The 23,947-nt window shown below is 41.6% G+C and overlaps 2 protein-coding genes across 2 annotated transcripts; one reads left to right on the top strand and one right to left on the bottom strand.

The window, feature by feature from the left end:
* The first annotated feature begins 43 nt into the window (after positions 1-43).
* Positions 44-12,215, top strand: LOC136444348 (cytoplasmic dynein 1 intermediate chain 2-like). Its single transcript, XM_066441858.1, has 16 exons — positions 44-177; positions 824-923; positions 1,594-1,714; positions 2,215-2,305; positions 3,117-3,235; positions 4,601-4,684; positions 5,550-5,715; positions 6,456-6,552; positions 7,120-7,245; positions 7,643-7,789; positions 8,443-8,556; positions 9,489-9,622; positions 10,149-10,293; positions 10,791-10,931; positions 11,377-11,502; positions 11,879-12,215. The coding sequence occupies exons 2-16, from the start codon at positions 825-827 to the stop codon at positions 12,017-12,019; spliced, it is 1,851 nt and encodes a 616-aa protein (XP_066297955.1). The 5' UTR covers positions 44-177; position 824; the 3' UTR covers positions 12,020-12,215.
* A 1,148-nt stretch (positions 12,216-13,363) lies between these two features.
* LOC136444352 (uncharacterized) lies at positions 13,364-16,149 on the bottom strand. The gene is made up of 2 exons (XM_066441864.1): positions 15,629-16,149; positions 13,364-15,182 (listed from the first exon to the last, which is right to left on the bottom strand). Exons 1-2 carry the CDS (start codon positions 15,821-15,823, stop codon positions 14,325-14,327), a joined length of 1,053 nt encoding a protein of 350 aa, XP_066297961.1. The 5' UTR covers positions 15,824-16,149; the 3' UTR covers positions 13,364-14,324.
* Between the last annotated feature and the right edge of the window lie 7,798 nt (positions 16,150-23,947).

Raw genomic sequence — 23,947 nt, 5'->3', positions numbered from 1 at the left:
AAGAATATGACCAATTAGAGAGATTGTAAAACCTTTGGTTTTACCCAAGTTGTAAAGTAGAAGAGTCCTAAGCCACCGCCATCTTGATTCCGGTCTGACAACTAGGTAGAAATTTTCATCCTCTTTTTCTCGCCAACGGTCTTTGATTTGAACACTTGGCAGTTGTCACAAGAAAAGGTAAGTAAGAAAACGTCACATGTCTCTCATGTTTGTCGGAATTTACCGATTTGTTTCTCGTGTGTTCGGAGAAAGTATACGCCCTCATATATAGAGGGGGGGGGGGCAAAATTAGAAAAGCTATGACATCACCGATCATACCTTGATACCTTGATCAAGTCGATGGCAAGCGTCTAAGTGTTTACATATAAATTTGACAACTGACGATCTAAAGACTTTTCGCTTCCCTTTTGAAGCTATGCTAGTTGTACAGCCCTTGGCAGATTCATAATTTCTAGTTATGAACAAAAATGGTTGTTTACAACTGGGAGTGGCAAGCACATACCAGTAGCAAAAAATTATATAGTTTTTAACACCTTCAGTGCCTTTTGATGATGAGTTTAATAAATGTCATGCCTCAAGTGGAAAAGAAGAGATTTCATTATTCTTTGGCATATTTTTCACATTGTAAATGCACTGTTGACATCTATCTTGCTTGAAATGCTAGTATCGTGTGGAATCTGAATGTCGTATCTGTGTTAGACCAAGTTAGACCCGCTGATGACTTAAATTAATTGAATGATGTCAGATGGACTGATACAGAGTTTGAAGTTTCATAGTCGTTAGAAAGTGCCACAAGCCCACAAATGCAAACTTTGTTTTTCAGCATGGCAGATCGTAAGGCTGAACTAGAACGGAAAAAGGCGCGTCTTGCGCAGATCCGAGAGGAGAAGAAGAGGAAGGAGGAAGAGCGAAAACGCAGAGAGGTAAGACGACTTTGACATGTGACTTACCCAATAGGTAAAGCTTATATAAGCTTGTCCACTGTTTGACTTTGAAGTGCTCATGTGTGGTGCGATACGTTATGACTTATGCCAGTTATGGGTGATATGTCAAAATCACTTTGAAACATTATACTGCACATGCGTATTTCGAACCATGAACGAATGTACCGTTAAAGCTTATATTGATATCTTAAAAATGAATTAGCAAAGTTGCGAATTGCAAGAAAGCATTGTTGAGTTGAAATGATTCCCTTTTCTCTATGGTAGAAATAATCTAATCTATTGGAACTGCTATGCTTCACCTAATATGGTTTAAGGGGGCCCATCAATAAATTATTAGACTTGATTATGCATATGCCATGGTAACAATGATGGTGGAAAGATAACCTTCGAGCAGTTGATTGCAATTCTTTTGCATCTATTTCTCTTTTCTTGACATAGTAGTTCTTATGCTTGTTGAATCTGTATGTAGCATCATTTTATGAAAATAGTTGAAATAGAAAGCCAAATAAGTGATTTTCAGTAATGAAATAGCAGCAAAGATTCCCTTTGAATTTTTTATGGAATCCTTGTGTGATGTAAGTACTGTATCCTGAGTGGTATGAATGGCTGTCTCATGAAAGTCATTTGATTCATTATTTTGTACCTGCAGGCAGAAGAAGCTGCAAAGGCAAGCAAGAAAGGTCCAGACCCTTCGGAAATCGAACGGAAGCGGATTGAAACAGAGCAACTGTTGAAGGACATTGGCATAGAAGAACAAAAGCGAGCTCAAGGTTTGTGTTTAGGTCAACAATGCATATGGGGGGACCATATATACAACTATAATATAGTTCTGATACTGCAAATTGATTTATTTTTGCAGGGACCTAATTTTACAGTGAAAGGGGAAAATAAGTTTTCATGGTGTTTGAATTTCACAGTTGAAACAATTTTGTAGTACAGTAGAAATACATTGGAAATGCATATTTGAAGTAACATAAAACCACTACAGACGTTTTAAAATTTACAGTATGCTATGTGGTACAATACTGTAAATACAGAAATGTTCACTAACCTTTTCCCACCTACATGTATGACTGTAGTGCTATACTATTGTATCAAACGTGAACTTAAAACCACTGCGAACACGTCATTTTCTCCCGCGAAATGCAAACTTAAATGCATTTACAGTATGTGGTTCTGCCCCATCCCAATGTATGAGAGAAGATTATCTACATGTACATGGCTGTGTTTTGTTGCTTGTTTGCTCACAATGTGTTCTTGTCCTCTCCAGCTGCTGTTCCCTCTATGGTTGCTGCTGAACCTCCAGGAGTCACACAGAAGAAAGCACAACCAAGTGCTGATGATCGACCACTACCAACACTGTAGGTATCCCAGTGTAGTAGTGCAGAATGTACCCCTGCTCAGAATAAACCGGGGTACATTCTGGCCTGGGGTATATTCTGGCCTGCTACACTAGCAACACAGTTACACCCTATGGCATCGTAGAGTTACAGTTTGTGTCACCTGTTTCTGTGAAAGACAGATATTTTTACGATTTCGTATGTAGGCCGACACCCTCAGGTCGACGGGCTACAATTCCGCCAAGAAAAGTAGGACGGAAAATGTAATCACATGGACGAAAAGCGGTTTTCTGCTGCTTTCTTTTGCTGGTTTCTTTTGGGTAGAAACCATAGTAAAATGTAAGTTTTGGACCCGAAAATTATCATTTTTTTACACTTTTTGATCGAACCTGCTCGGAAAAAAAGAGTTTTCCTGGGCTCATGGCATATATGCTGAGAAAATGGTGTCTCTGAAAAATGAAAAAAATAAAAAAGTCATGTGATAACTTTTTCTCAATCTCCGATGACGCAAATTCGGTGAAAATGCATTAAAAACGATGCCATTTGGGTCATCATGCGAAAAAAAACGCATCACCGTTGGCACGGACTAATACAAACAAGCCTTCGATGGCGAACCAACTTCACCAGGCCCAAAAATACTACAACTCACAGGCTTTTCAGGAGATACAAAAAATCTATGCACAGCTAAAATGATCACCAAGCAATAGGGGCCAGAAATCAGAGTGACGACCACGCACTTCCGGCAGATTACCAGGTCATGACCCTATCCCTGGTCAGATTTGTTAGTATAGTTCTTATCTAACAGCCAATTCTTGTATGATGTTTTGTGTAGGGCGAGAAAATCACTGAAGCTGAGCCTGACAGACACCTCCGTGATCAACATCCCGCCTCGAGAGAAGGTTGCGTACAGTAAGGAGACACAGACCATCATCGAAGTGCAGGAAAAAGAAGGTGAGTAATGTATGGTTCCCAATCATCAAGTTCCCAACTACTTAGTGTGCATAGTCCAATGGTTAGCGATCGTGTGTCTGGAACTAGAACCGGCAAGTTCGATCCCGGCTGTTGTCGCTCACCCGACATATACCGGTATGCTACCGGAAAGGGTCGCAGTCCTTAGGACAGGACGTTAAGCCATGCATACGGTCCACTGTTCATTGTGCTTGTCGAAAAGAGCTAGGGGAATTTCCCCGGTACAATGAACCTGTAAATACTGTCCATAGCGTCTGTTTTCTCTGTCACGACCAGTGGAAGAATAGCTCTTTAGTGAGCTAAACTGGATCGAGATCACTTAACTTTCCTTTCCTTTCCAATCAATAGTCCTTACATTCAAATGAAAGATAATCTGTGATGGTAATTGATAGTATGATAAAGATTTTATTAAAGCGCCTACCTGTAAGCTTTTGATCGGTCCTCTGATCCTTCCTAAGTTAAAGTTGCATGTGACCTGAAGGGGAGTGTGACGTCAACAATAGGTCAGCTTAACTTGAGAAGGATCAGAGATTCAGAGGGCTGATCAAAAGCTTGTTGGCAAGCGCCTTACTTTGTGTACGGAAATAGCGTATAAAATCTTTAGGAAGAATATGTTATTGTTGCTTGCATGTAGTTTGATTGATTGATTGATTGACTGATTGGTTGTTTAATTGATTGAATGATTGAAAGAATTTTAGAATTAATACTAAGGAAAGAAGAAATGATGCTGCCATTACTATTACTATCCTATCAGTACTACTATAAGTGTTATGTTTGATATAAGAACAACATATACGTAATTCACTATACTCAATGCTATCGTCGGATTTACCAGGATTTATCTCAATGGACTTGAATAGCAAATTTAAGTACATAATGACATGTGACAACCCCTGCATGGTATACATCATACATGGGAAATATATCAAAGAATGTCTAGACGTTAGAAACTCTCCTCCAATGATTGTAAGATCCCATTGTCATCCCATACTACTACACCATATTGTATAAGATAGATCGATTAGCCTAATAGAATGTTATCTATGTACCAGTGAATGCCATACTTTGTACCTTGTACAATTGTTGTGCAATAAAGTTATTGTTATTGTAATCAAATGTCTTCATCAGCAATCAAAGTTGAAAACATCTTCCTTCTTATAGACTGAGGCTAATGAAATCATCAAAACTATGCACAACTTCTAGTATGATCTTATTTGTCATGCAGTTCTAATGTAATTCCATCCAATTCATATTACAAAACAAAACAAGGGCAAAAAAATTAAAAGTGTTGTTTTCATCTTATGTAGCATGACTTATGATGACGATTTTATCATCCAATATTGGCAGAATCGGAAGAGGAGATAGAGCCACCCCCAGAGGTGGAAGAACCTCCCCCAGACAAGAAGGAAGATGAGGAGAAAGAAGAAGAAGGTATAGTGTACCGGTTTTTCCAACAGGAAGTACTAGTGTTGATTTGTTCTGTCAGTTCATTATAGTGATGCTGAAGAAGAGTGATGGATGTCACTCCAAACGTCCGGAATTAATCTCCAACTTTTTATCCAGTTATAGAGTTTGACTTGTCTTTATTAAAGTTTATATATTGTTTGCCTGGATGTCTAACCTTCTTAAACGTAGTGTACATGTAGCATGCTAAAAATGACTACTGTCTACCGTTTAACACATCATGGATGGTATGAATAATGCTGTATATTGTTGACAGTTGAAATGTCTTTGTGTCTTATGTGTCCTTTACAGGCTTTTAGCTAGGATTGTTAATGTTGTAGAAGGTGTTCACTTTTGTTTGTTGACACAGGTACAAACTAAACAGTACAGTGTAGTATTTAGTACTTTTACTAGTAGCTAGCTAAAAGCCTGGTCCTTTGTGATATGACACTGTAGTGACTGTCACTGGCAGTTTGAATTTATATGCCCTTTTTACACTGGGGACATGTTGAACTGTGGCATTGGTGTCAGATTGATTAGGCTACCAAACAGGATCAAAAGGTCACAGCTTTGGTACTTTGCATACTTGGCTATTAATTATGTCCTTGGGAAAGACACTTAACATTACTTTTGACACTCCAACCAGTTGTAGATTGGTCCCTGACTTCAGTTGGGGAGGTAAATGTAAGAGGCAGTGGAAGGAAAGGGATGGGCTCCACCTTCCAATACCGTGCTTAAGACAGTAAATAGCAACCCATTGCCCCTAGGGCCTCAAAAAGACTATTGAACCTTACCTTAACATGGACTAGACGTGATAACATTTGACAAACAAATATCTGCATGCCATCTCCAGCTCAGAGACCGCGAGAGTTGACAGAAGAGGAGAAACAACAGATCGTACTGTCTGACGACTTCCAGACCTTCATCAACAACACTTCCCGCGTCATGGAGCGCGCACTGGCGGAGGACATGGACATCTTCTACGACTACGGCGGGCAAGATTTAGAGGAAAGGGAGGGGTTAGTAGAATACTATTTTATCAGGTCATTATGTTACCGGGGCAGTATGCACTGGAAAGGTGTATACACCTAAGTGAGAACCTCATGTATTTGTGTCATTTAGTCTGTACACTTGAAAAAGCTGACACATTGAAACCGGTCGTGGTTCTAAACGGGAACTATGCAGCTCTAAATGTCTTACTTAGGGACGACTGCGGTATGAAAGATGTTGGTTAGCTTGAGGAATGAATCCACTCTACTTTATACCAGAACACCGTTTTACGTTCTGAGATTCAAACCTTTCCAGCAAGCTCATAGACTTAAACTTCAATGTTTGAAAATACAGGAGAGAAGAATGTGTAGATTATTAGGTGGCAAGGTGTTTTTTGGCTAGGGTTGTTGACTATAGGTTATGGGTTCAATTCCTTGGTAGACCCCCTGTATTGTGCCCTTGGGAAGAGCACTTTATTGCCTCACTTGACTCTGAAAATGAGCACCTAGCTTTGGTTAGGGATGGCCACTTCGATGGGATTTGATAAAGAACCCACCACACTTATTGAGAAGTGTTGGGTCCATGCTGGTGTGAATCTCAGGTTCTGGGTTGCCATCTTGAAATGACATCTACAAATGAGGTAAATCTCATGATTGATAAAACCTTAACCCTATCTTGCCAAATTCTGCTGTAACTGTAATATAAGTAGTGCACACATTTGCTGAGTAATTCCCCCTCAGGAGGTTAACATCACTGTGTCTACCCACAGTCCTGAAGCAGGCGCAAAGATGTCCCTCCAGCGACAGTTTAACGACGAGCGCTGGTCACGCTACCGTACCGTGACGTACCTGGACTGGTCAGCACAGGTAAGTCTCAGCACTGACACACTGTCTTCAGCACCCTTATGGAGACTATTTCTTAAAGATCACACCTTTTCCCTTTTGTGTCTTCATCATCTTTAAGAAGGCTCGTTCCTCAAGATCACTTCTTTTCCCTTTTGTGTTCTTTGATACATGTAAAATATGATGATTTGTGTCTTATAATTATGGCACATCACTAATGGATTTTCTCAATAAACCAATAAACCAATGATTCCTATTTGTCCTGTTCTTTCCAACATTCTGGTATACCCAATAGACCGATTCTGACTGTACACCACAGTTAGCACTTCAACCAATGATAGCATATCAGTTAGCAGTTTGACCAATGAGAGAGAAGCTGTATGTCTGTCAAATATTTACATGTATATTCTATGTTTTTACTTTGAATTTTTACGTTTTGATGGAGGTGGGCAGGGCTACAAATTGGTCTATTGTCTTAGTTGCTAACCTCAAAAGCAGGTAGACTATATAGTTCTAGTGTACAGTCAAACACTTACTAGATGATTCTTCGTATCTCCCGAAAGTACTAAAAGTTGACATTCCATTTTTCAGTACCCTGAGTTACTGGTGGCCTCCTACAACAACAATGAAGAGTCACCCAACGAGCCTGATGGAGTCTGTCTTGTCTGGAACATGAAGTTCAAAAAGACTACGCCAGAGTACATCTTCCACTGTCAGGTATATTACGTGCTAAATCACATGTAAAATTCTTCCATGTGTATTTCTGATATTTTCATCCTCTATTTGCACCATTTCTGTATCTGTATCTGTATAGCCAGTATAACCACCCTTCGTGTATCATCAGCAGACTATAAGAGAAGACGTGCATGAATGTATTCATTCTATGATTTGTGTGTTCTACATAGTTTTCCATTGTTATATGTGGTATATATGCAAATAAACTCTAGATCTTAGCTTCATGATTCATCTGTGTCGGTCAAAGTCAGTCTGGAACAAGTTTGAACTCAATTTACAATTTTTGTGCTGGAAATTACAGTTCAAACTTGCTCCCAAAACTCCAGTTCTCATAGTATAAACTTTGATAGTAGTTGGATGTGTTGCTTTTTTTCTGAAGTCTCCTGTGATGGCGGCCACCTATGCCAAGTTCCACCCTAATCTCGTGGTCGGCGGGACGTACTCGGGGCAGATCGTGCTATGGGACAACCGCAGTAACAAGCGCACTCCGGTACAGAGGACCCCTCTCAGCGCGGCAGCCCACACTGTATGTATCAAACTCTAAAACTAAACTTTCTACTGGATAAAAATTTCAAAATATCATCCAGTTCCTCGAGTAACTGTTTTTTGGCGTATCTTATTACCTGGATGTCTAACCTTCATCAATGTATCAAAGTTCTTTCTACTAAACCAGAAAGTTACAAATGTAATACCTAGCCAATGTTTCGTGACTATCTCTCACCTTCCTCAGGGCAATACTGACTGCTTCTACTTCCCACTGCAGCTAGGTGTTGCTGCTGCAGTGTAAAGAATGTGGTCCCAAGCGTGACTGAGTTTGTATCCCCCCCTCATCACGGTTCATAACAGGAGTTGATTTTTTCACCATAACGCTTACTTAATTCAACAAGGGCATCTGTTATTCTCAGTCATGTATATAGAAATGCATTCTTTACACTGCAGAAGCAACACATACATGTAGCTGCAGTGCAAAGGAGAAGCAGTCAGTATTGCCCTGAGGAAGGTGACAGATGGTCACTGAAACAGTGCCTAGGTATTAACTCTCTGGCTGTGTACAAAGAAGTTTGTTATCCAATTGATGAAACTATTCCTGTGTCTAGAACTGAACATTTACAACTGCTCTGTCACAGAAATTTCACCGTCATTATTTATGATTTTGCTTCTGTCGTGTGTGATTCGCAGCATCCAGTATACTGCGTAGACGTTGTGGGGACGCAGAACGCTCACAACCTGATCACGGTGTCCACGGACGGCAAGATGTGCTCCTGGAGCCTGGACATGCTGTCCAACCCGCAGGTTAGTCGACAATGGACTCTTCCATTTATGTCTGCACTCAGGGTCATATGACACAATTACTACAGGATTTCTCCACTTCATCAAAACTTGTGGAAAAAGCATTTTGGAAATCTTCTGGCAGTCCCTTATATAACCTTTTAAATGGAGTAGTCCTATGGATTATTATCATGATTTAGTCTTGCAGTATACTGATGATTTTACTAAGTTAATCAATGATACTCTACATAGCTAACTAGAAACCTTGATAAAGTTTGTAGATATTCTCTGCGGAAATATTCTATTCAGAGCTCTGGACACGAAATCACTTGATGGATGTTCAGGGCTGTTTTGTTGATGTTGCATGCCATCGACTCGTATCAGTCAGTTCTTTCTTTATTTTCACCAAGCCGTCCCCTTGTGACAGAGTAAGTACCTACCAAGGACTTGTGGAGTCTTTAGGTGGAATGAAGTGTAGTTGTGCAGACTTTTTAACGTTTCAGTTCATACCAGGTAAAAGTCTCTTTACAGGTTGTCCTCCCAACAGGTAGAAGTGGTGTTAGCCATCCTAGGTCAACATTTGAACATTTGTCCCAGTAGTTCTCACATCTTTTTAATGAATGACACATGCCTCATGTATATTTGAATACTCATGGTGTCTTTTTAAAAAGCTTAACTTTGTTTTCTTGACATCCTTTTGTCTTATGTCGATTAGGTCTTAGAAGTACTAAGAAAAACAAAGAAGGATCACTACTACTATTTTTTTCCTCTGGAAGTTCACCAGCGTGAAAAAATCTTTTGTTATTATTTATGATTCCTTCACATGTCCATTCTATAAATCACTTGCCTCCACCGTGAAGTTAAAGTTCAGTGAAAATGTCAATTTTCTTTACCACGTGAAATTTTGCTATCATGAAGATAAATTGAATTACAAAATATGAATTTTTCCTATACAGGAGAGTATGGAGCTCCAGCACAAGCAGTCCAAGGCTGTGGCTGTGACCTGCATGTCCTTCCCACCCAACGACGTCAACAACTTTGTGGTGGGCAGCGAGGAGATGGCTGTGTACACGGGCTGCAGACATGGCAGGTGAGGACAGGGGGCGCTGCAGGCATGCATACCATATATCTGTCATAGACATGGGGATGCAGACTTCAACAAACTTTGAAGACTTGTTGCACGTTATGTCTTTGGGAAGCAATATACTGTACTTTTTTAAGTTACGACATACTACTTAAAGGAACTGGTAACTTAAACTAATTTACCAGGATGATATAGCAGTTTTTTTACAAACCCTTTTTATTGCTTTCTACACACCTTATTTCTTGCTGCTGCAATGAATGTAATGTTGCACTCAAGCAAGTGTATTTAGAGAAAGAAGACATTCTATACATAGTGTGCTTGAGATTTCAAACAACATCAATTCCAGCTGGATTGTTTTCCGAGACACCTGGAGCAAGCTTTTTGTATCTGTATAATCCATATAACCGCCCTTTGCCGTAACACACCAGCTTCACAGGCATGTTGCGTTGCAGCAACTTGTTATATTAAACTGAATGACCTGTCACACCTAACCCATCTAATGATTATTCTCTGTTCTACATTCCTCCAACAGTAAAGCAGGTATTAACGAGATCTTCGAAGGGCACCAGGGTCCAGTGACCAGCATCGACTGCCACCCAGCCACTGGACAGGTGGATTTCTCCCACCTCTTCCTCACCTCGTCCTTCGACTGGACCGTCAAACTGTGGAGCGTCAAGGTGAGTGGTATCCTTACAGACACTTGACCGCACTTCGCTGTTATGCTCGACAGGGACTTATGCTACGGTCACATTTGCACCTGTGCCAGCAGGGGGTGTAGTTTCAGCTTGGCCCTGGGGACACAAATTTGTCCTGGTGGACTGCTGGACACCGGAAGGATTTCTCTCTCGATTTCGCTTGTCCAATATTGGAAAGTGTTAGAGGCCACAGATATGAGGGTTGACTTTGAGACTTGAAGAGTGAAATTACAGTCTTTTCCATGTGGACGCTGTCCCAGTATTGTCTTTAAGATCATCTTAATTGGGATAGGGATTGGAACTAAGAAGGAATCTTGTAACTGTTCGAGAGAAATCAATGGAGATTTTGTCATTTTTTTTTAGAAACTTCTATCTTGTTCCATATTGTAAAAGCTTTCAAACTAGTCTGTTTGGTTCTTTATCTTGTTTACAATGTTCACAAAGATATCCTTTTTTGTCTTTCTCCTTTGTCCCCACAGCATCAGCGACCACTGTACTCATTTGAAGACAACAGCGACTATGTTTACGACGCGCGCTGGTCGCCCATCCATCCCGCCGTGTTCGCCACGGGCGACGGCATGGGGAGACTGGACGTCTGGAACCTCAACAACGACTCAGAGGTGATCTATTTTGGCATCCTCATTAGATAGCTTTAAACAACGCATGCATTTACTTTGGATAATGCGTAATTTAGATGTGACAGTTCGTTTGGTGTAATATAACCAGCGGCTTTCGCGTAGCGTGCCTGGAAAGCTGGTGTGTTACGCCGAAGGGCGGTTAAACTGGCTATATATATATAGATAGATATAGATACAGATTATTCTCCTTTTACTATAAAAGCACTGTTTGTGTCCACTATCAGCACACGGGTATATTGTTTGTAGACACACAAAAGGTAATAACATTACAAATTGTTAAAGTGAAAATTGCATTGCTTGTTGTTGCAACCTACTGCACAAATGCCCTTTTTTTAAAGCTTCTTTGGGGCCTTAAAGTTTAATGAACATGTGAACAAGAAGAATGAAATAACCAGTATTCTTTAAATTATGTATATCTATCCTATAGGTCCCCACAGCCAGTGTGACCCTTGACATGCAGCCCGCCATTAACCGCGTTCGCTGGCACTCGTCCGGACACCAGGTGGCCTGCGGTGACGCTGACGGCAAAGTCTGGATATACGACATTGGCGAGGTGGGTGTAACTGCAGACTATGGAAACCTCTTTTGGCAATAGATGGAGCATTGTTATGCTTTGGAGGAACAATTTTGTAACACTGACATTTTACATGGCTACATATTGTGTGTCTTACGTATGGATTGTATTTTCTCCCAGGGTTAGCCCTTAGCAATAGCCATTGGCTAGTTGGGTAACCCTCGCTATTCATGTATCAACATGTTCATGCTGAACCAATAGATAAATGTCAAATAAACTACTGAAATGTTTTTAATATATTTACCCTTTTTTTGTAAATCAATATTTTGCCTACCACCTGCTTTTTGCCTACCACTGCATCACTGTGATGTCATTGTGATCGCTTGTATTTACTCTCTCTTTTTTCTAACCACAGCAAATTGCAGTACCACGGACAGACGAGTGGCAGAAGTTCGTACGAACGCTGAGCGACATGCGGGCCAACATGGTGGACAGCCAGGACGAGGGCGGCCTCTCTTCCGGTCGCACGAGCATGTCCTCGTCCCCTCTACGATAAAACACCGTCGTACGTCGTCCACGCATGAATCACTAACTTCCAATATTCCTCACACATCTATGGAGTTTTGTTAATAGGTTGATATTAATTTACTAGAAGTTTAATGGTTATGTTCAAGTTAGTTATGTTCAATGTTCAAGTTCTTATAATCAGTCACTGCTTATGTGATAGAATGTTGACCATTATCCTCTTTGAATCTGATCTCAATGCACAGTGGTTGATGGATGGAGTCAAAAAAGGGAGAGGAGGGGGGCAAAGCCAAAGATTGGTGTTGCAAGGATGGTCAGTTGTTTGATTGGTTGGTTATGAAATGTGGTCTGAGATGAGGCATTCTGTTAGAAAGTTGATCCAAGCTGAGGGAATCCTGACAAGAATAGCTGTAACTACAAGCTAAGTCAGGTGCATAACATTGCAGATTGATCGAAGCATGCAATACATGCTGAAACATGCTTTAAAGTAGCTTTTACTCAGTCAGTGTTCATGTTGTGGCCATGTGGACAAAACTTCCAGTTCACAGACCTTGCTGGAAGGATAGCTAAGGTACTGTCAGTATTTTGTGTCATGGTGATGAAAAATTATCAAAGATGATTATGATTATATAAAATCTGAATGGACTGACTGATTATCCCAAAGAAGTTTTGGAAATGTCCTAGACACAGCCACAAGTAAATAACAAAAATCATAACCTCAGATATTCAATGTAATGGCAACTATTGCTTGCATACAATGCTGAAATTATTCTGTGCTAACAAAGCTACATTGTTAGCAGCAAAGTCTGAATATATCAAGTTTAAGTACTTGAGAATTGAATGGTGGGACATTGAAGAAAAATTCTTGTCAATAATGGCAAGAATGAATCATGTTTGAAACAAAATCTTTTTTTTATGTATACAATAAACCTATGATATGTTGCTGCAAATATTCATCTAGCACTTTGTCTTAAGAGCATGATGCGTAGCATGATCACAGTCTCCTGAACCTTTTCCAGACCATGGTTGGGAGTTGGTCAAATATCATCTGTGGTTTGGAGTTGGTCAGTGAGGTTGCCTACTACGTTTTTAATCATCCGCACCAGCCGACTTTGAATTTTGAAAAACTATAGTAACAAAAGTCAGCCTATTTCACAGATGGATCCTGAAGGTATGAAGGTAACTTTCATTGATACGTTAGTTTGTATTATCTTGTTTGTATCAAAACTAGATACCGTTTGGGTTTGTCATCAGATGTCATTGCCAAACTGCAGTTGCTACCAAACATTATAATGCCTTGGTGGCCTGAATACATCAACTCCTACTATAGACCTATAAGAATTTAGAAGTCACAACATCAACAACACCCCATAGATAGAGTTGGTATCAACTTTATTCGTTTTAAGAAAAATACCTCTTAATATGTCATGTACCTGACCTATATGAAAATTCATAACGTCAAAAGCAGCATACTGCAGTAATCTCTGACAGCCTGTCTAAATACATAACATTTCAAGTCTAAAGCATTGTCTTAACAGGCTTCTAACAACTCATCATCACATAAAAACATTGGACGGTGCTAGGAAGACCACAATGTAAGACAAAACCTTACAAGACTTATGTCGATAAATCTATCTTGCGCTTTAAGCGACTCTTGTATTAAAGTATTGTAGACATACTTATTTTCATCTGTCCCTTAAACTGCGTACGGCAGAAAGAAATGTTTACAGAGCTTTTCCTTCTTGTTTTTTTTAGTTATATTTGCTATTTTTTCTAGAGGTGAGAGTATAAAATGGCGCTGTTGTTCCTTTCGTGGTAGGATGTTGTTCCCGAAGGAATAACTCAAGACTTAACTTGATTTTCAGCAAAACAAAGGGCTAGAGTAGACCTTTGCCTAGTTTCAGGACCTTTTATTGTTCAGTCGCCGGGGCACCGGCCGACCCCGGCGGAGTTGTGATACGGTGCCCCGGGTCCCGTTACCCGCGCCCGGCGTCCAAAACAGATCGGGTGGCGCGGCTCCTATTGACTCTAGCGGTAATGTTACGCCTTGTTTACAGGACCACCGCTGAACGCTGTGCAGGTGAAGCACAGGACGATGAAAAAGCCATGATTTTTTAAGTGTCAACTAGAATGCCACTAATAGATCTCATTAGGTGTGGTTTGGCAAAACATGCATTTTTGCGTAGGTGGTTTTGGAATTGAATTAGTCGCTTAGTTACAAGGGTAGGGAATGAATACTTAAGCCCTTAATCATAATGCACTCAAATTTTGCGTCTCATATGTGCGTAGATTTGGCAACTAGAATGGACATGCCCTGTCCAAAGTGTCGAAATTGTTTAATATGCCGCACATTGAATTTTTACACCTAGAATAGTGTAGTGTTTCGGGACGCTAGTCGGGGGATGGCGGAGATATCTACAGTTCATTAAAGTCTTATACTCTGTGACAAACTCCGCGGCGGCCTCTGCCTCTTCGTCTTCTGAATTTTCCGACTTCTGTCTCCGCGCCTTGACTCGGGCTTCGTATTCCAGTCGCATCTTTTGCCGCAGCTGCGACTTCGTCGTCCGCGTGGTTCTCGTCGTCTTCGCCCCGATACTCTCGGCGTCGTCTTCCGTCGAGTCTCTGTCGCTGGCTTCCTTCTTAGTCCAGCGCTCTTGTAGAAATCTGAGTTTAGATAGCGGGTCTTTGGCTTTTGCTGCGGGCTTCTTCCCCTGCCCTTGCATATCAACCTCTTCGTCTTCTGGAACCATGTAAATGGTGGAACCGTCTCCTTGTGGGGGGATGGCTCCGATGGTCTTCGGGGTGTTGAGCGTCTGGCCCCGGCTGTGCATACGGGGGAGACTGGGGGTCGGCGCCGTAAAGGTCATCCGCATGCCCGCGGTAGGGTCTGCGACTACAATGTCGCCGCCGCCGTTTCCAGCGGCTTTTTGAGCTGCGGCCAAGGCTGCAGGGTTAGGTGCGATCATCGGTAGAGAAGCCTTTCGTTGTTCAACCCTCTTCTGAGCGGCAGTGTTCTTCTTTTTCTTCTTGGTGATCGGGACAGAGATGCGGACCCCGCCGCCGAGCCCACCCGTACCGTACCTGTCGGTGACGCCCGGGCTGTCCACGACAAATTTGGGCGGTGGAATCGAGTCCCAGGGCCAGTTCGGAGAGACGTAATTAGTCCAGTAGTGGGTCCCTTCTCGCAGAAAAGTCTGCAAACAATCAGAGAATACGGCGTTTACATTAGATTGTGTATCAAACTCAAAGCATCCACAGAGGACTAGAACAGTAGAAACGCTGGTCGGTGATTTGGTATAAAGATGTCATCATGTTACCGAATGATAATCATAGCAGTACGCTCGACCACCAATAGGCCGTATCTGCTACTGGCTTCAATTTAAAAGCATTTTACACATTATGCAGATGAGTTTTCCATCACCAAAAAGCCTAGTTTCTGTAACACTTTTTCCGTACTCGAAAAAGTCAGTAGGAATTTCAAGAATTTTAAGACCGTCTTAATTTGTGTCTGCATGCCATATTGGTCACCAGATTGACCCAAGTTACATAATTTTTACATTTACGTTGCAATATCAGCCTATATTCATACAAAAATGTAGACACAATGTCTGAATTTTTCAACATGTCCTCCCCTGCGTACCTGCATGCTGTGAGACATGGTGTTGAGAGACTGTCTGTACTTGTTGAGTTCCTGGGCCTCCTGGCGGTGCATCAGATCCATGGCGTCCAGCTTCTGCCTCAGCTCCTTCTCCTGCCACGCGTTCAGCGCGCACGCGTTCTTCATGGACACGGACGTCTCCATGTACTTCGGCGTCTGCCCCCTCTGCATCCGCATGTCGAGTTATGATTATAGACGTCCTTCCAGAACACAGGAAAATTGTCGCTCCAGTCTAACCGAAGTCTGTTGCTAGCGTTGCCACTCCGATACCTGCAGCTACATAGCCCGCAACTGTTGTCCCTCTAGGTTGAGTGCACGTGGTGTCGCAAACGCTTGTAAACGACAACAGCAGTCACTTCCTACGGGTAAAATTCAAACATATTGCTGCTCACATGTTACAGAATGTTGCTGCAGAGATAAGAGTCTATATAAAATTTGGACACACCCTGCCAGTGTGTGTGCGTGCGTACATAAGCGTAGGGACGAGTCTGAAGACTGTTTACTGTAGCACAACAGGTCCCTGTTGGTAACAATGTGGATTGGGTTTCCCGCCATTGTGTCAGAGCAAGGTATCGTTTGCAAAATGACGTCAGTGACCTTGTTCTCGCGCCTTCCCTTAAGGAATAGTCACATAACTGTAATCTCGTTAAGTGATTTATGTTTAATCACCATTTGTCTAGATATCTGAATTTTGTATAAAGCATATTGATATGATATAAACATGTACAATGTAGATAGTAAAAAAAGCCAAACTCTCAGTTCAAATAAGAATTCTGCTTTAAATCAGAAGCTTAAGCTACGACTGTTTTCATAGACGACCTGTTACAGTGTTTGACCGAGGCACAAAGGTAACTCATGGCAAACGCATTGAAATAGGAAATGTGCACCTCTTGTTTAGAAGGGCTGCCGCCATGGTCTTGCTTTCGAAAAGCATTAATCTGATGATAGATACAGGCCGATACCGAAGCTTTAACCATTTTACTTTTCCACAGACCATTTATATCGTGAAGTAACAGATACCGACGTGATTGTGATTGTCTTTTTTTCGTGAGCTATACTTAGGTGGGCGGTCATGGGTGAAATCAGCCTTTCAGAGATGTTTAACAGATTAGAACGTCTTTGTAAGACAGATTGTTAAACTGTCGGGTCACTTTCACTATTAATGGGAAACGTGGAACGGTATCTATCAGAAAGTGGCGTTATTAAACATTTTGTGAATATATGGAACATATTTATGCTGAGTGATAGATGTGAACAAGACAGCACTAGGAGAGGAAGAAGGGGTCGTGAAAATCTGAAGTGCAATTCACTTGCAGTATCTTCAAAGGTTGCTAGGAGTCGTACATGTTTTGCGTATGTGAGACCAATCAGGTAATGCCTTCCTAAATACTTTCATCTGTTTATAAATATGATACTTTAAAGCTATTAGCTCAGGTATACAATGACACACGAGGAGGCTTTTGCACCCGGCGACTAGATGGATCGCTCATATTGCAGACCCTTTAAACACAAAATAGTTGCCCTTGTTTTGGCACCTCGGAGTTGAATAGAAAGTTTGATCAATCATTCTCAAGTTTCATAATAATCCACAGACCGCGTCGCCAAGAGTCAAGATATAACAATTACCCGTGTAGTCGAAATGGATCATTCTATTGTGTGTACAGTGCGCTTAATGTCCGTAACAGCACGGCAGACCGTTTTAAAACCATTATGTGTGCACTTCACCGTGTATGAAAAATATCAGACAATGTAGTCGCATAAGCAATACTCCTATTTCAAACATTTATCCTTGCTTAGACGCTTATATCTAAACAAATTCTATCTTCGCGCTGTATATATTACCATTAAGAGGTTAATGTCGCATGCGAAATGCGTTCGAAAAGTTCCCGACCTCACCCGGAAACAAGGGGCATAACTTAAATTACGAGGCACTCGTAGCTATGCATTATATGGACCTTCTTTGGACGTCGACCAAAACTCAGATCATCGTTCATCTCTTCGCAGCCGACGCTCCTTTGAAGACACCTTGTATAACACAGGCACGTATTGTACTTTATCAGGAATGCAAGAAAACAGATGGTACCATTGAGCACACCACTTTTGCCACAATACACAGTAACAGGAAATACAGCCACAAATTAGAAAGGCAACATTTTTGAGAAAGCACAGATATTTCCCTCCCATTAATAAAGGAAGTATGAAATACGACGTTTCTGCATTATGTAAATGAGGTCCACATTAGCATAATGCACATTTTGTCATATTCACCTTTCCTAAAGCTATATACACCTCAAATATGACATCTGTAGCATGTACCGTAAGGGAAATATAAGTTTCTGCGTAAATTATGCAAATGACGTCCTCATTAGCATAACGCACATTCAGGTGTATTCAACTTTCCTAAAGGTACCTACACCTCCAATATGACATCTGTAGCATTTACCGCAACGGTTACATACAAGATTACACACTGCGACTTAGTCGACAAAGTTCCCTATGGAAATACATATTCAATTCACTTTGATTTAGTGCGCCTCTGAAAATCAACCGTGACTCGCAAATATGCTGTCACTCGTGATAGCTGCCCCCTCCTCCTTTCCAGTCTCCAGTCACTGGCCTACAAATCCCTAGCCAGCAATTGGGAATCGTTCCAATCGATGTGGGCCATCATCACATCCCAAATAAAACTCTCCCTGGACTAAATCCGATGATCCCGCAAGTAATGATACTTAGATGGCATCAAAGGAAATCTGTTCCTGTCTTCACAAGTTTGAGCCATTGCCTAATCGTTCCCTGCGGAATACAAAAGGCCACTTCGAAATGTCCCGAATCGGTGTAAAGATATATGTTTGAACATAAATGATGCATTATTATCGACTATAAGTCCTTCTTTTACTGATAGGGGTATTTACGTGTTTTATGGGTCGCGCGCTTTGCCTTTGAAGTGTCTAATGCTGGTGTCTTGTTGTGAATGTAAAACGGGAAGTTTTGTACATGTATTGTAAACCCAATAGTACATCTAAGACAGATGTATTTTACAGATATGACGCTTTAACTTCTAATTTTCCGTGTTAGTTCCCAGTTAACATGCAGTATATATGCGATTACAAGGTTGTTTATCTAGTAGTTTTCCCGCCTTGCACCTGCGCACTAGGTACCAGGGGCCAAGACCCCGGATGTAGTTTTATAGTCTACACAGATTGTTCTACGTTTCTGTCAATACAACACGTGAGTTCAGTAGACGTGTGTCTGTGTGATCTTTACACAGTTTAACAATGGTAACAGAGGCTGGTTGGTAGTCTGGGTATTGTTGACTGCTCAACCGTTCCAGTGTCGCAAGTCAGGAGTTTTGCTGACGACGTCTGCGAGTTTCCTCTGAGAATTTGTGTGTAGCTGAGTATCGGCAGCAAGAAAAAAATGGCGGCGGGGTCGGAATGGTCGAAGCATCACTCCAGAATGCCGCGTTTCAACATGAAGGAGAAGACATACGAACAGTATCGGTTCGAACTCGAATGTTGGAATGCAGTCACGACATTAGGCAAGACGAGACGGGGCATCGAGATCATGCTCAGCCTACCAGAAGGAAAAGGGGAGGATGAGTACAACACTCGTGAGTTTCTATCGTCCAGATTGAGCATGCCGGAGCTCACATCGGAAACCAGTTTCGATAATGTTCTGGCAAAACTAGACGAGCACCTTCGTGTTGACAAAACTGGAAGACTTTGGGACTCGTTTGCTGCGTTTGACCAGTTTAGCCGTGGATCGCTAACGATGAGTGAGTACATCTCAAAATTTGACGTTCTTTATAATACTCTCAACAAATGTGGCAAGGTGACCCTTCCCGCCTCCGTACTCGGTTTGTTGTTAGTAAGACGTGCGAATTTGACGCCTGGGGAATCGAAGTTGGTCATGACAGGGCTCGATTACACCAAAGAGACAGCTCTATACACTCAGGCTAAGGCAAGTTTACGTAAATTCTCCAGTGAGCTTATGTCGGCACATTCGTCTAACTCTTTTGCCATGCCCATGATGAAACACGAGGTTCACGTGGCAGAAAGGCAAGCATTCCAATCCTCCCGTGGGAGGTACGTACCAGGCGCCACAGAGCAACACAAACCAGGCCGCTACAGCAAGCCAGGCAGGGGTCGAGGCGGTTTCCGGTTTCAAGATGGCGGCCATGGAAGTAGACAGGGCCAGGGTGAGGGGACGCTGAACCCTAGAGATAAGTACGGAGATTACTTACGTTGTCGTTATTGTGGGTCTTTCCGCCACTTCTTGGAAGATTGCCCGGATGCAAAGGCAGAAGAGGCCTATGTGACGGAAGCTGAAGTTAAGTTGGAAGAAGATGAGAAGTTTACAGTGTTGTTTACTCATGCTGCTTCCGAATCCAAGTACATGATGTCCAAAGAATCAACAGAGCCGTATGCTGTCCTAGATTCAGCGTGTTCTTCTACCGTGTGTGGCTCTGCATGGATGGATCAATACTTATCAGGTTTGGATAAGAAAGATATAATGAATGTTTCACGAGAAGCCAGTTCCCATGTGTTCGAGTTTGGAGGGGACAACACACTACCTTCCCTGGGCAGGTACAGGATTCCTGCAAACGTGGCTGGCCGAGATGTGCTGATAACGACTGATGTTGTAGAACGGGACATTCCATTATTACTGTCTTTAGATGCCATGAAGAAGGCTGGCGTAGTACTAAACACACAGGAAGACAGGGCCACAATATTTGGCAGGAATGTCGACCTCCGTTTGACCACCTCCGGACATTACTGTGTTTCATTGGTGGATAGACCAATCAGGGTCAAAGAGGTGTTCAAAGCTAATCTGGGCAAGGATATGCGTGAGCGTCATACCCAGGACAGTGTTCAAGTGCAGCAAAAGGCACAGATGAAGAGCCTTCAGGCAGATCTTAAGGTTGCCCAGGTGAAGATTGCTGACCTTGTCGAGAGAAATGACACACTTGCCAAAACTAATCAAGAAATCAAGCTTCTCAGTAAGAAGACAGAGGATGAGATTTCACAGTTGCACATGTTGACCGAGCAGCTAAGATATGAGAACAGCTCCATAAGGGATACGTTAGCAGCAGAGAACACCAAGAGTCAGATGCTGCAAGAGAACTTAAAGTATGTCATGCACAACACTGAAAGGAGACTTCAGGAAATCTCGGACAGTATGACAAAGAAGTGCCAGAATGCTGTGGGTCATCTTACAACACAGGAAGGAAGTCTGGAGGCACAGACACTGATAGAAACGCCTGAAACAGTGGAAGACCAGAGGCAAGAACCCAAGACTGGGAAAGGACAGGCAGCTGCAGAGCAAGCTGAGATTAGTGATCCAGAACCAGTCAAAACTGAGGAGATAGATGTTAAAATAGACACAGTCAGACATGGAGAAGAAACGGTGACAGAGAAGTTGGATGAAGAACCAGCAAACAACGAGGAATCAACAAATAAGGACATAGCAGTAAGGTTCGAAGCAGTAAAGGCAGAGGAACTGTTTGGCCGTTGTGCTTTTCCATGTGAGGAGAAATCAGAAAGAGAGACTGATATGGGGAGGGAAGTTCCCCAAGAGACAGAGACTGTTGAAAAGTGGTTGTCAAGGCAGGTTACACAGTACAATGTTGATATTGGATGAACACGTTGTGACTCTAGCACCCTTCAGGATAGTCTTAGGGACCAATGACAGGTTTAGGCTCATGTTATGTTACCATTAAAGCCTCTAGTATAAGGAAAGAAGTGCAAGTATGCAATACCAAGCTGTTTATGTCCATGTACTGTGTAGGTGAGTCATGAAAAGTTTTTGTGTTTGGAAAAGGGTCTCAAGATTGAGATATCTACCATCATACTGCTCATAGAAATAGTGTGATTCTCACAAAGGAAGGGGTGAATGCCAAGTCTTTATTTGAAGTGATATGTACAAGACATGTATCAGCTATATTGTGAGAACAATGTTCTGGTACAGACATTTCCTTTTCGTTACAACAAACATTTTTGTAAGTTAAGATGTTCATACACCTGTTATTTTCCCATTTAGAGAATCAGAGGTTACTTTGTTAAAAGTTTTTTTCTCTTGTTCATGTAGAGATATAGATAATGATTTTAGATAATTGTAGTACTGTAGATTTTGTGTAAGTGTAGTTTATAAATATGTAATAGCTTTAGATTTTAGTAACCACTTATCCATTTGAAAACATATATACTCTGTTTGAAAGATACCATTAACTAACTCTGTTAAAGAAAGAATAGAAGGGAATGTTTATCTAGTAGTTTTCCCGCCTTGCACCTGCGCACTAGGTACCAGGGGCCAAGACCCCGGATGTAGTTTTATAGTCTACACAGATTGTTCTACGTTTCTGTCAATACAACACGTGAGTTCAGTAGACGTGTGTCTGTGTGATCTTTACACAGTTTAACAAAGGTCCCGGAGCACTTTCATCCCAATTGATTTTATATGCAATATGCTTATGATATGGAGACTTTATTTCTGACTACTGCGTTTTACAGGTGTAACATTCAAAGTTCGGCCAATTGTCCCTATCATTTCCCAGTTAACGCATAGAATACGACTACAAGGCCTATAGGGAAACATTTCATCCCAATCAATTTTACACACAAGATGCTTGGCTTTTATTGCTGACTACACCATTTTTCCTTTTAACTGGCGATCTTCATGATTGAATTCTTTTAATTGTTCCTATAAAACTGGCTATGAATAGACGTTAAGACTTCAAAAACATCTTTTTTTGTATTCATCTATTCTTTAGGTTAAAAATACCATCCTAGCACTAATTGAACTGCGCGCATATAGTCTTAAAGTTTGAAGTGTTTTGCAGAAGCCATTGCTGGTATGGTGTTCCTTTACGCCTTCCTCGGGCGTTGTATTCACAACGACGTTCAGAGTTTGTCTGCGCTTCCTGATACTTTCTTTAGGTAAAATTGTAGTTGCCCCAAACAAAATCTACTCACGTCATAAATTCAACTCAGATTACCAGTCTATTGCTTCCTCCGACGTATACCATCGAATTCCTCCTTTGTATTTGCAACGTGTGGATACAAAGATATATAGGCAGCACGACAAAAGAGGCCTGCACAGTATAAGAGGCATCATTTCTGCGTTCCGTGAAGCCTGACATCATTCAGACAGCTTACAGCGTTGGCCTACTTTCCCCCGGTCTGCTGACGAAGACAAATAGTTGGATTTCCCATCCCAAAGCCACTTTAATTTGAACGATGCCGTTAAAACTCTGTATTTATTGACGCGCATCTGGAAAAGAAACCCGAAGCCAGCCATTAGCTGGTCTATAAATCACTAAATCCAGCGTGATCTATATGGGAGATATAGGCGAAGACCAGAGACTGTGTGATGGATAGCTACATCATTGGCAAGTCTAACCAGAGGCTACACACAAGACAAACGCAAAGGGAAAAGGCGTTTTCTGTAAATCCTCTGTCACTGTGATAGACGATGTCGACATTCTATGGTTTATGGAATAGTTTCAACACGTTTTTCATTACTGACGTTAAAAGAATGACGGATTTCATCTTGAAAATGCGGGATGATTATTTCGCATAGCAAACGAATCGATCGTTGAGAATAAAGTGTTTTATTAAGTGCGCTGCAGTATTATAGTGATCCGCCAGTCGGCACTGTTGCCAATTGCACCTACAGCCAGAGCAACTACTGGTCAAAGTGCGTCACACAGTTATACACGTGAGTCTAAATCATCAATGACAGCTATTACTATGATCTAGGACCTTAAATCTGCCGTGATACTTTTAGGGTTATCAGTGACCCGCGCTCTGACACGGTTTTATTCTAAGAAATAAGTCATTTCACGGTTTGAACTGCGCATTCGCAGAGAGATGCATTGTAGGTAACTTAAAGGGTCCTTTGACATAAGCAAAACACGTCTGGACATATATTTAGCATGGTCTAGACAAGAACTGTTTACAAGGTAACGGCTCTTTTAGACATATCGCCCACAATGCACGTCGATCCGCATGCGCTGTTTAAACCGTCAACCGGCTTATTTTAACCATTTTTCTCTCCTTTTTTTTACACAATTCATGATCGCTTCTATCAAAACTTCTGATGTAATATTGACGTAACGCTATACATAAATTTTCTATCACCCTTTTTACATGTCAAAGAGATTTATAATGTGCATTAAAGAGGTATGCGATAGTTTATAGTAATGATGTCTGTGGTCAGAAATATCCTCGATATCAGTAAGGTGGCTTTTCCTGTATTTCATCAGCATGGCAGGCAAGACCGCTGCAAACGATCAAGCCTGAA

Source organism: Branchiostoma lanceolatum, chromosome 11, assembly GCF_035083965.1.
Source record: "Branchiostoma lanceolatum isolate klBraLanc5 chromosome 11, klBraLanc5.hap2, whole genome shotgun sequence".
Taxonomy (NCBI): Eukaryota; Metazoa; Chordata; class Leptocardii; order Amphioxiformes; family Branchiostomatidae; genus Branchiostoma; species Branchiostoma lanceolatum.
This window is presented reverse-complemented; position numbering and strand designations above follow the sequence as displayed.

Excerpts from the sequence above, each read along its gene's own strand:
- LOC136444348 (XM_066441858.1), top strand. The coding sequence starts at position 825 with ATGGCAGATCGTAAGGCTGAACTAGAACGGAAAAAGGCGCGTCTTGCG. Across the intron at positions 8,557-9,488 it reads ACATGCTGTCCAACCCGCAG|GAGAGTATGGAGCTCCAGCA; the intron begins GTTAGTCGACAA and ends TTTCCTATACAG. Across the intron at positions 10,294-10,790 it reads TCAAACTGTGGAGCGTCAAG|CATCAGCGACCACTGTACTC; the intron begins GTGAGTGGTATC and ends TTGTCCCCACAG.
- LOC136444352 (XM_066441864.1), bottom strand. The coding sequence starts at position 15,823 with ATGCGGATGCAGAGGGGGCAGACGCCGAAGTACATGGAGACGTCCGTG. Across the intron at positions 15,183-15,628 it reads CCATGTCTCACAGCATGCAG|ACTTTTCTGCGAGAAGGGAC; the intron begins GTACGCAGGGGA and ends GATTGTTTGCAG.